Source organism: Leuciscus leuciscus (genome assembly GCF_965113295.1).
Source record: "Leuciscus leuciscus genome assembly, chromosome: 20".
NCBI lineage: Eukaryota > Metazoa > Chordata > Actinopteri > Cypriniformes > Leuciscidae > Leuciscus > Leuciscus leuciscus.
In genome coordinates, this window is record NC_138744.1 from 15497192 (window position 1) to 15510355 (window position 13164).

Here is a 13164-nt window from a genome sequence, read left to right on the forward strand (position 1 = left end):
TTGAGCCCATACTATAAAATTGAAAAGCTTTTATTTCACACAAATAAATTGAAGATGATTTCGCAATGCACAATGAGCAGGAACCATAGTAATGAATTATGAAATGAAAACATCACATTCTAAACATGAACTTTTCCTTTTTAGGAAATAAAAAGCAAATAATTAACTGTTAATTTGCAATTAAATTAACTCTACTGTTTGCTAGGTGTAAAATACAATAAAATACTATTCATAAAAAGATGATACTTAAATCTTAAAAGTATCTACATAAAAAGAAGATATAACAATCACAATAAAACATTCATTATACATCCAAATGGGTTTAATTGTGTAACAACTACACAACCTGGACAAGAATAGATATAAGTGGCTCATGGTTTGTCATGAGTCATAGTAAGCAATAACTTAACAATTAACCATCTTATTTATGTAAATGAGTAATGTTCACAGCCTGTAATCCTCATGAAGACCCCTGACTGTGAAACTTCAGGAAACAGTTGTGGTTTCGAGAAATGCACAGGAACACACAGCATTTGAGACAACGCACACGTGATGTTCTCTCACAGCCTCCAAATCTACACCTCCTGGCCTCCTCGCCCTCTGCTAGCTGCTCTGGCCAGTGGCCAGAGCCATCATACCGTGTGTGTACATCCGGCAAAGGGCTCTCAAGAACCTGAGAAGGTCTTGAGTTTGTATCTGGGCCATGTAGTTTGGGAGCAGGAGGGCAGGGGGGTGATGAATCTTGAGCATCAAAGCCACTGGAGAGAATCAGTGCTTTGGCCACCTCCAAACGAAATGCCATAAGTGATAACAGATCTGTAATATGACTGTAATCTTGCTTATACTGTATCCATGCATTTACCAACACCAGATCGATCAAGTCCCAGAGAACAGAATGTGGCCAACCACTGATTGCTGAGTTTGTGCATGGAGTGCGATAAAGACTTCTCAAGTCACGGTTAAGATTCGCAGCTTTAATCGCTCGCTCAAAGCCACTGACAAGAGATGTTGAGCGCGGCTTCTCCTTTACCACTGCAGAAAGGATAAAGCCATGATGACATCTGAAAAGTTTGAGTTTTCCATCTGAGCTCACAAACTCGTCACCTATTTGCCCTCTTGCCCCACCAACCTTGCCAGCGCTTTGCACACCCGCCTCTAAAAGATGCTCTAGCATAGAAGGTGTGGAAAGCTCTGGTTTGCAAAGAAACACCATCCCTTCATTTCTGTCTTTACCCCTAGAGACCATTTTCTCAACTACATTTTCTCTATTGGATTCATCTGCACTCAAGTTGAAGTCCACAACCAACCCTCCACCACTTATGACAACTGTGTGAAGTAATGAATGGGTTGGGTGTCTTTGAAAAGGAAGGGGGTACTGGTCGACCCCATAGCTTCCATTTCGCTTCAGTGCCCGACAACCGACTTGAACTCTTCTAATCAATGGCATTACCTTCCACAAATGATCTGCCTTTAAGTTTGCACAATTATGTGCCTCCTCATTACTGTGCACTTCATTACTCTGTCCAGGCTGGTCTCGAATACTTTCTTCAGACTGCTGATCGTTACTCATCTCCATGGAATCTCCACCAGAACTGGCCAGCTTCACTTTACGAGTGAGCTCACAGAATCTTGAAGCCGTCATGGCATCGGAGATCAGAGGTACTCGTGTGCAGTCTTCCCAGTAGAGCTTTGTGCTGGGGAACTTTGTGGTAGGAAAACAGAGAGAGTCTCAGTTTAGTTTATGAAAAAGTAACCATAAGATACAATAAGATAACAATAAGATGGTGACACCACTGATACAAAAAAAAATATATTTTTATTATTATATATATTATCCATATATTCATATATATTTACATATGGAATATTTTATAATTACATTTAAATGAACCATATGAAAAACAATTATGTAAATTTTTTTAACATCATCATTTTAAAATCTGAACTTGGAAATATATTTTCCACAACTTTTTTTTTTTTTTTTTTACATTGGTCATGACAAATAAATACAATCAAGACACAAGCATTGATTATATATATGCACATTTTTTAAACCTTGCACTGATGCTTAACCCAGGAAAATAAAATTAGCAATAAATAACTGTAAATCATTTATCATGTAGGGGCAATGTTTTTGTTCAAGGCATTTGACAAATTTACATAGCAGTAAAAATGTGCAAAACAATATAATGTCAAATCCATTCATATTGCAGTTTCTTGACCATTTGAAATCTTTTTTGACTAAAATGTCAAATGTCATCATCTTTTGAGAATGATCCATTTTTCAGATGTTGTCATGCACTTGTGTTAGGACTAACCTTCAGAGTTCCCATTGCAATGTGGATTCCCACATACTGTGCAACCTCTTTTTCTGTGACAGGGTTTGCCAGTTTTGATGTTTGCCTTGTACAGACAGAAATTTCATTCCACGTGTCCAAACTAAAATACTGATTAAAATAGTTAATGGGCTTCCAGTTGAGCTGTCTTTCTGGTTCTGTGTGCCTTGTTGGAGAGGCACCCATGATTCTAAAGAAGAGATAAAAACACAGCTTTTAAAGATTGATGGCAGCATTTTGGCATACCTGGTATCTTATGTTATGCCACCAACACTCACGTTCTGCCACATCTCTCTGTGCCCTTTTGATGTACTGTATCATTACACTGTATTCCATTGTAACAGGACATCACAATGGTTTCAGCTTCTGGTTCAGAATGGACATTATCGGCATCTTCTGTGTCTGAATTATCAGAGAGAAATTCTAGAAAGCTCTGGGTTCTCTGCTGTTCAGCACTAACATCACCTACAAAGACAATATAGCACATTCTCAAAATGAGCTCACAGAACAGACCACACATCAAAGCATTAACCTGGCTATTCTTTTATTTACCCTCTTCAGAGTTTGTGTGCAGATGTTGCATGTCCATTTGTATCGAATCCACACTGATTTCCTCACATTCTTCAATTCCAGATGAAACCCCTATGTATTACGACTGATTAGTGATAACATGCAAAACAAATGTATTTGATACTGCAAATAATTCCAAATTAAATTATTTAAATACATCTTATAAAATCCAGAATTTTGTCCCCCACCTGTAAGCTCCCCCGAATCTAAGCATGCATGTTCTGCATAAGGAGGCTCCACTAAATGTTCACGCTCTTCCTCCTTAACAGGATAAAATATACATTGCTTGCTGTAGGTCTGCAAGGGCACTACATGAGAGTCAGAAGAGGTGCCATCTCTGTTCTTATCTGCAAGAGGCAAATTATTATTATTTTTTTAATAGACAAAATGTTGCAGAAAGGGTTTATGAGAATACATTTAGTAAAAAATGAAACGGCTGTATTATCAAAAATAAATAAATAAATAAGTAAAAAGAAAGAAAACAAACAGTAATAATGTTGTATGTAACATCAAAGTAGTATGAATAAATAAAAAGTGGTAAAAGGATTAAATAAGCCGCGTTTCCACCGCAGGAACTTTCCCCAGGAACTAGGAACTTTGGGGTGGTACTCGGTGTGTTTACACCGCAGGAACCAGGGTCTAAATGAAGTTCCGGGTAAATATTTCCCCCTCCGAAAGTCCCTGCTCGCGAGGTAGTACTTTTTCAAAGTTCAGGAACTTTCAGGGGTGGGACTTGGGCACTGAACATGCTGATTGGTTGAGTTCATGCCACATTTTGATTGGTTGACTCCACGCAGCATTTTATTCAACTACCATCTGTTGCGGTGCGTGCAGTAACAGTCGTCTGCTATTCTAATCAACAAAGGAGTTTAAAAAATACAACCTATGGACCGACGACGAGGTTCAGGCTTTATTAAGCTTAATTTCAGAGGATGAAATCCAGTGGGAACTGTAAAGTCGCGCGCAGTCCTACGTCACCGGACTATTTGCCTAATCTTCACGGTACTTTAGACCGCGGTGGAAACGTGGCTAGCAACAGGTCTGGGGGGGAAAAAGTTCCTGGGACAAATTGTTCCGGGTAATTTCAGTGGAAACGCGGCTATAGACAAACATTTGCAAACAAGCCGCACCAGATAACATCTAATAACAAATAATTAAGGTTGAATCATTTAGGTAAAACTGACCTTGACATACAACACGTTGAGGATCTGTAGGCTGGAGTGCCTGAAACATCTCATTCGTAGTCAAGTGGTCTTCTGCTTTCACAATAAACATCTGTACTCCACGCATCGAACAACTCTGAGCCAAATTTGAAGAACGTTCTTCTATTTTCATGTCAGAAGATGTGTAAGCTGAAGTCACTTTATTGGCATCCAACTTGGAGTTTGCCTTTAATGAGAATACACAATACACACATACAATACTTTACATGACACAATATATAAGGGGTTTAAAAGTTATTATTCAAATGTTGAAGGACAACATTTAAAAAGTCTGAAAAACATGCAGAAACCCTCACCCGTCCAATCTGACTCTGTGTGTTTGGATTTTCCATATTTCTCTCACGTGCTGTCAAGTATTTTTCCAATATGATTCCAGGAGAGCTGCCGTCTCTAACCAGCTCTCTAGATGTCTCGAATGATCCATCTTCAGAGTTCACAATGTCCATTACACTTGTGGTAACAGAGTCCAACTCAAAAACTACCTGTTCCTCAGGAGCCTCCTCAGAAGACGATGGTTGACAAGTTTCAGAGGTATTAACTCCATTTTTTTCCGTTTCTTTGTTCTTTCTCTCTGGAGTATCAAGTACACACATATGATAGAGCACTTGGCATTCTTGTTGATCCTTATTTCCTTCAATGTCCTTTTTACTTTTGTTTTCTGTGCTAGTTCTTCTTCCAACCGGTCTCTTGCCCTGGCTTCTTCCAACTCCTTTCTTACCCCTTTTCACAGAATGTCCTCCAATCACTCTTTTCTGATCATCAACTCTCCGTACAAGTACCTCCTCTTCTTCTTGCTTTATCTCTGGTTCAGTAAGAACTTTTTGAGATAATACTTCATCAGCATCTCTTGCAGACTCTTGAGTCTGAGGACTTGGATTGCTTTCTTCATTTTCATGCTCTTGAGAGACACCTGAAATGTTATTTATCTGAGTGTTATGGTTCTCGTCCTCATTTTGGTCTCCAATCATGACTAAATTGACACCTATGGGCAGTTCTTCTTTAATTTCTCCCTCCAATGCATCTTTGGGTTCAGTGCAAGAAGTTTCTGTGATGGTCCCAACCTCATTGCTCTGTTCTTTTTCTGACACACTTTCATTAGCATTTTCAGATAGCTCCTGGGGCACGATACTTTTGACTAAGGCTGGAGTAGACATCTGTGAAGGGATCTCGCAAACTTCTAAAGGATTTTTCTCAGGAGGTTGCTCAGGTTCAGGAACAATTCCCTCAATATATTTGTCTCCTTCTTGTTGCTTTCCTTCAACACCACCAGAAGCAAGTGTCAAAGAAGGAGACGGACTTAATGCTGGGAATGATAGTCTTTCTCCCACAATCTCCCCCACCTCAGACTCCATATCCCAATCTGTTGCAACCTGAATTTCAAAGACATTAGGTGAAATAAGCTTTTCATTAGGACCAGGTCTCATGACTCGTTTTTTAGCAACAACAATTGTCTCATCCGGGAAAGCCTCCTTTCCAGCGGAGTGCCAGGCCGCCATATGTTCCTGTAAAGCAGACACTTCTGAGAATGTCTTCCCACAGTCCTGGCACCCAAGAGTAAGTTGAGAATATGGAGGGCTCAATGCAATTTCCTGGTCTATTTTTGTAGGCGCTTTGCGTTTCCGTACAATTTTGGGCTTCGTAGACACAGAACCATGGCTGTTCTCAACGGAGGACATTTCAAAAGACAAGGGCTCTCCGTGATACTCCACCAATTTATTTTGAACTGATTTTGCTTTCTTTTGGTGCGCTACATTCAAGGGTTTCCTAGGTGCTTTTTTTGTTTTTTGCAGTACCTTTTTATTGTATTTGCTTGGGGGTGATTTCTCGAGTTCAGTAGCATCCAACTTGTGTACCTTCAGCTGAGGCTGCTTGTGGCCTTTTAACAAGAGCAGAGCTTGTTCCTCTATGTGAGGCACGTCTGAAACATCAGGTCTGGATTTTGCCTTTGTGACCTTATGCTTTGGTAATTTTTGGCAATTCTTCTGAAAATTATTATTTTGGGTCTTTCTAACCTTGGGTTTCTTGGGACAATCGTCTTCAGGTGTTTTACCCTGTTTCTTTTTCTTTCGCACAGGTACCAGTGTTTCATCTCGTTGGACCTCCTGGACAGACTGTGCCTTCTTGAGCAAATTGTTTTGATTCTTAATTTTTCTCTTCTGAAGTTTCCCTTGTTGTGCTGCTTCTGGTGCCACCAAAATAGTGTCTGTTGTTGCATTATACATTTGACCCACTGACTTCACTGCTACTCCTGGAGGACTTTCAACCCCCTTTATTTTATCTTTTTGCACTTTTTGGTTAAAATCCAATTTATTGTCATGCTGAGACAAAATAGGCACTTGGTTTTGATCACTAATTTGCTGGTTCTGTTTTTGTTTGGTTTTAGATGTTTTTACTACCTTCGGTTTAGAGGATTTTTTCTTCTCACTTGGTCCAAATTTGACAACAAGCTTTTTGTTTTTTGTCTTTTCTTTTTTCTTAGTAATCACTTTTGATGAAGTATTGATTTTCTTGGTAGATTCTACCTGGCCATCCCATACTTTACTTGCTTCCTTAGTCTCCAGTTTGTCAGTCAATTGTTTCTTAGATCTTTTTTTCTTTGTTGGAATTTTCTTCTGAACAAAAGGGCAATCCTGTAAATTGGCTCTAGTCTGGTCTGGTTTTTGCACAGAGCTTTGTTGAAGGTCAATTAAGGTGTTTTTCTGCACAGTGTTGAGGGAATCCGGCTGAGATTGTGGTTCCATCATGGATAGTTCTTTCTCTGACTCAACTTGGTCCTTTTGAGCTTGGAATTGCTTAAGTTCTTGAGGCTTAATTAATTTACTTATATCACCCTGTTCACTCACTACCTGTGAGTTTGATTCCACTGACAAGTCTATTGAATCTTGAATTTTAGTAGGACATGCTGTCTCTGCATTGGTAACTGTCTCATCAGGCGTTACTGTGTCGACCGGAACATTGTCCTTTTCCATTGTCCTCTGATGAGAATTTGCTGTTTCAGGTTGAGGAATTAAATGTGGTTCACTGTTTGTTTCTGGAATATGTTCCTCTGCTGCATGTGACAGTTCATGCACCGAGTCATTCTGTGACGCTTCATACTGTAAAGGTGTTTGATCCAGCAAAACCGAAGTTTCAGTCTGTATTGGTATAAGTTCAAGGTGAATTTCATCCATTAGCATTTGGGCCTCTGTTTGTGTCAGTTTAACAGGTGCTACTTGGTTCTCTGAGTTTTCTGATGAAATAATGGTTTCCTCTTGTGACAGAACAGTTTCCTTTTGCTGCAAATCTTCCATCTCTGCTGACACTTGGAGGTTAATTTGCTCTGCTTTTGATGGGCCTGTGTCAGATTGTTCACATAGTGTTGGCTGAATAGTTGATTGAGTAAAATTCACATGGAATGGTTGCATTGATGGTTGTGGATGGGGGAACCCAAAGCTTTGTGGCTGCAAAGGCAATATAACCAACTGATTTACTTTCTGTACATTTCCAAGTTTCTCAATTAGTCTTTTAATTTGCTCAGCATCCAGCTTGTCCATTTGTGGTGGTGCTGATCCAAGGGTCTCAATGAGCAGAGTCTGTGGTTGTCCATTTGCTGTCTGTGTCATAGCAAGTCCAGGTGGTTTTGGTTGTGGCACCAACACAGTGCTACTTTGTGACTCTTGAGAGTGATTATTTTTGATGTGAAGAAGATGTGCTTTAGAAGTCTTGAAGACTGCATTGCACTGTGAGCATGGGAATTTTCGCTCATTTGTTCCTGCAGAAAAACAAAATTAAAAGTATAAATAAATCAAATGGTCAGCACAGCAACATTCTCATTTAACAATCCTAAAGTGATGAAAGAAAAGCATTATTAGAAGCCCTGTCTAGGCTCTGCCCCGGTACGGTTCGTTAGTCTGGTTGTTTGATGAGAAAAAGGTGAATTGTAGTTGCAAAAACCGCGGTAAGAATCCGTACAGCTATTCTGTTGCACAGAACTGAGGAACAATTGATGATGGCACGGTTTGATTTTCGGCTGACCAATCAGAGAACGGGGAGTTTTATTCCTGCCCACGTGCCGAGATCAAATATTTGAACGGTTTATTCATTTTTCTATCCCTAAATGAAAAATCTAACTGAATTCTTGTTTTTCGTAAAAAAAAAAAAATACAAATAAAAACGAAAAAGGTTTTTCACATTTTTATACTTTCAATATTAAATTAAAATACGACTGAATGAATGATACACGGAATGTTTTGGTCATTTACCTTTTGTTCTCTTTTTCTTTGTGGTGGTTGAAGCATTTGTCTGGTCACCTTTGGTATCTTCTTTGTGATGTTTTTCTAAGTGGTTCTGAAGAGACTTGGATGCAGAAAACTTTTTACCACAGTGTTTGTGTGAGCAAACATATGGCTTTTCCGCTGTGTGTACCCGTTGGTGGTATCTGAGCAAAGTAAAGGTTTTGAAAGGCTTGTCACACTCTGAGCAGGTGTATCCATGTTTGCTGTAGTGAATTTTTTTTTTGTGACTTGTTAGCTCACAGGATTGGTAGAAGGCTTCACTACAGAACGGGCACTTGAACCGCTCGTTACCAGTGTGTGTGCGTTGATGGGCCATGAGCTCTGTGGAGGAGGTGAAATGCTGATCACAAACATAGCATGTAAAGAGAACATCTCCCAGCATGCTCTGCTGATATTCTGCAGGGTGGCTCATTTTAAGGTGCCGATCTTTGCTTTTGGAGTCACTGAAGATGATGTGACATTCTAGGCATTGTAGTGAGAGCTGGGATGCTAGAAGTCAGTGTGATAAAACAAAACAATGCATGTTAGAAAAGAACAAATAGCTAGAGCAAACAAAATTGTACTTGACTTCAAACAGACATGAAACTTTTGTTATAGACTTTACTACTGCAATTGTGACGTTTTCTAAGTAAAATGGCTATTATTGAATAAAAAATAAAAAGTGTAGGGCGTGACTTGATTTTATACAATGGTTGTTGATCGTATTGTGAAAAGCGAGCATTGCATATTGGAAGGGAAAGATTTGAAAATGATTTGCCTAACTGCAGCAGAGAGAAGTGAATCACAGAAAGAGCTAATTATGTAGAAACTTATGTAGTTTTATTTTTTTTACAATTTAATCCTTCAATATAAGACCAGTAGCGTGCATTAAGGAAACAATATAAATTTTGATTTCATACATTTATAAATATATGAGGACCATAACAATGGCTCTTCTAGGAAAACACACGTTCTGACATGAAGTGTTGAAAAACTTACAGGTGAGAGGTATTACTTTGGCCATGTCAAGTTTTAGAGGGTTAAATTTGTCCTTCTTTGGAGGGATGTTCTTTCTGTCGGCATTGTGTGCTGTACTTCCAGTTGATGATTTAGTGTTGGCACACATTTTTGGTGTTTCATTAGAGCTCATGGGCTCTTCAGGCACACAACTTGCAGCATTAGAGTCTGATGAGCCAGATTCGTTGAATGCACGCTCACATTCTACTTCTGTCACAGTATCTGAACTCGGCTCAGCCAGACTTGACTGATTTTCACAATGCAATCCTTCAACATCAGCAGTTTCATCTGTTTCCTCTATAACGGCTTCAGGTTGTGTGCTGTCATCTTGTGTTGCCACAGGAAAAGCACAGTGCTCCACTGTTTCCTCTACGGGGGTTATAGGTTCTATTATTGGTGGTGCTGGGACATAGAGGTCCAGTTTCAACTCAAGACCACTGGTTTGATCTGTACTCTCTGTAGCCTCTATTCCATGTACAGTACTATCTAATGGTGCTTCCAAAGGAGATGGGTGGTCTGAAAGTGAAAGGTGCACATTGTGCAGATTTGCTTCAGGAGCAGATGGTTCACTGAGTGGGTCATTAGCATGTTCCATGATGCTTAACTTCTGATGTGGAGCTCAATGTACAATTGAACTCAGATCTCTAAAGTTCTCCTAAAATAGAAAGAAATTATGCAGGTTAACTAATGAAGGTAAGAGTACATAGGTTACATAGTACATAGATTGTACTATGTAAATATCTTTAATCATTAGCATGGTAGAGGAAGTGTGTCTATTAAGCCCAGTCATCATAACTAAGTTTCTTAAAGATATTTAAACACACTTCTAATAAAGTGGGACTGTAATATTAATCTTTCATCTAAACCACCTGTTTTCTAAATAAGCCCACGATGTATTTAAGTGTAAATGCTTCACATTTGATTAAATAAACAATTATTTTTTGGTGAATAATCAGCCTAACTAATTGCACAAAACTGCACAAATGTATTACAGTTCTATATGACATGCATCAGCATCCATTTAACATTAACCAAACATAAGTGGTCAGTCAAACTTTTTCTTTAACCTTGCCATGGCCTCTGTCTGCTTTCTCTCTGCTACTGTATTTTCTATGGCTATGCATCCAACTGGTCGTTCACTCTCAGAAACAGGGCCTTCTCCTATGAACTATTTTTTTATATATATTCTTTTATTTTCATGCCCCATTCTCCTTGGTCCCCATAATGAGAAAATGCAATTAAGTAAAGTTCACGAATTAAAAGTATACATTTTAGTGCTCGTACGGACACCGGCACGGACACTAGGATGGACACACCTGCACGGACACCGGCACCGTCACTGACACCAGCACGGACACACCGGCACGGTCACCATCTCCGGCATGGACACAGACACCGGCATGGTCACCGTCTCTGGCACAGAAACGGACAACGGCATGGTCACGGACACCGGCATGGTCACCAACACGGACACTCCGGCACGGAGACTGGCATGGGCACCGGCACGTACACTTGGACGGACACCGGCATGGAAACCAGCACCGGCACGGACACACCAATACGGACACACCGGCAAGGTCACCGTCTCCGGCACGGTCACTAACACGGACACTCCGGCACGCAGACTGGCATGGGCACCGGCACGTAAACTTGGACGGACACCGGCACGGAAACCAGCACCGGCACGGACACACCAACACGGACAAACCGGCAAGGTCACCGTCTTCGGCACGGACACGGACACCGGCATGGTCACCGTCTCCGGCACGGTCACTAACACGGACACTTCGGCACGGTCACTAACACGGACACTCCCGCACGGAGACTGGCATGGACACCGGCATAGAAACTGGCACGTACACCGGCACGGGCACTGGGACGGACACATCAACAAGGACACACCTGCACGGTCATGGTCACCGTCTCTGGCACGGACACACTAACACAGACACCGGCACAGACACCGGCACGTGCACGGTCACTGCGACGGGCACCAGCACGTTTACCGACACAAACACGGACACCTGCACGGACACACCGGCACGGAAACACCGGCACCGGCAAGCAGTATCGCGTGAGTGTAACTCAACCACTGTGTTAACACGTGATGTGAATGTAGGTCGCATTGTACAGTATGTTGGGACAGAGGCGACAAAACTGCAACTGATATAACACACTGTAGCACGATACTACAATATTTCTTCAAAAGCAGATCGTGGAGATATTTTAATCTTAATAAAAAAAAATTAAATCACGAATATACTGTATGAGTTAACCTGAAGAAGAACAATGCAGGTAATCACATGCGCTCAGTAGTTTCCCTATCTGCTGTGTGTGGGTGTACCCTTTAATGATCTACAACAAGCTTTGCCTTTGGTGATAACCAAGCAAATATTTAATAACTACAATATTAATTTCTTTCTAGAAATGACATCAATAGTAGAAAAAGTTGGTCAAAAATGTACGATTACACAAACTTGACAACTGTGACTTTCAGATGCCATCTTTAATTTTGGCTCAACTGTCAGAGAATGGAAAGCACAGGATGGTGGGATATCAAAGGCAGCGAAGGATACATCAATGCTGCCCTCAAAAATCGATCAGATGAAGGTATCTCAGGAGACAGGAAGTGAAGCTAACATTGGATCCGGACGTGCCTTGATGCCTTCCTACCTTGGAATGCATACTCCGAAGGCAGCATTTTTTAAGCTTTTGGACGCAGCCTGTAGTTCAGCTAAAAAATAAAGATGGCGTTTGAACGTTGAGGTTGGCGATCAACGATCAACTCCTAAATTAATCAGTGTTTTTAATCGAATTGGTTGAATGAATTAATGTTTCAATGATTAAAAAAAAGATGTTCTCTTGTACTGATGTAACCTACAGAAAGAGTCAATGAACGATCCCGACCCCACCACTACCCGACTGACAGCCTTTCTGGAACACATTCAAGCAGAGCAGGCTAATACAAACAACGGAACGTGATTTTGGACTATACATTAATCAAACTGTAACAAGTTAATGTAGAAGTCTTCTAGGTATGGTGTACGATACAAAGAATCCAGTGCAAGTGGATACTGATGTCACAAATCTGCCGACTATGAAGGTACATCACCACTAGGTTTTGAGACACGGTCACACAGCCCACTGTGCAGGGTTAAAATAAGCTGAACAACGAATGAAAGGGAAGTCGAAATAAAGACGACTACAAGAAAATAGCTGTTTACTCTCACTCGTGCAGTGGTTATATCCTTCAATGTTTCGCTAATATGCGGCTTTGCTGTTCTAACCCATTGTATGCAAAACTGCCTCTTATATGGCGCGTGCCTGTGCGTGGTTGTGTGCAGAGCCATAAAGGCATGACTGCATAGCTCTGTATTAACTAATAGAAGCCCCAAACTCACCGATTTAATTTTTTTCTTCCTCCCAGCATCTTTCCAATGCAGTATTTTCTTGATAACCCATTGGTTGCGCCTTTATCTAACGGGCTTTATGCGAGGTCGCCATATCACAACACTGGGATGCAGGTTGTGTGACGTCACGCAGAGACTCTACGTGTGGGAGTTGTAGTTCACACAAATAGAATGTTGTAGTCTTTAAAATAAATAGCCTATTTTAGTTCCTCAGAAAACAAAACAAAAACAAAAAACCACTGATGAGGCACAATGTAGAGGTAAGTTAAAGATATTTGTATATGTTGTGGATATCGGATGATTTCATTGGACATTGCGGTCACACAAGCATTTTATGAATTTTGCACAATCAAAA

At 40.5% G+C, this 13164-nt stretch overlaps 1 protein-coding gene across 2 annotated transcripts; it reads right to left on the reverse strand.

Moving 5' to 3' along the window:
* Window positions 1–14: 14 nt before the first annotated feature.
* On the reverse strand, window positions 15–12928 carry znf576.1 (zinc finger protein 576, tandem duplicate 1). Of its 2 annotated transcripts, none has more exons than XM_082150998.1 (10): window positions 12801–12928; window positions 9382–10054; window positions 8371–8892; window positions 4426–7880; window positions 4091–4295; window positions 3095–3253; window positions 2889–2978; window positions 2615–2801; window positions 2319–2526; window positions 15–1702 (listed from the first exon to the last, which is right to left on the reverse strand). In XM_082150998.1, the coding sequence occupies exons 2-10, from the start codon at window positions 9992–9994 to the stop codon at window positions 461–463; spliced, it is 6681 nt and encodes a 2226-aa protein (XP_082007124.1). In that variant the 5' UTR covers window positions 9995–10054; window positions 12801–12928; the 3' UTR covers window positions 15–460. The 2 variants fall into 2 exon arrangements, with proteins under 2 accessions (XP_082007124.1, XP_082007125.1); XM_082150999.1 differs by having other exon boundaries at window positions 9382–10051; window positions 12797–12928.
* Window positions 12929–13164: the final 236 nt, after the last annotated feature.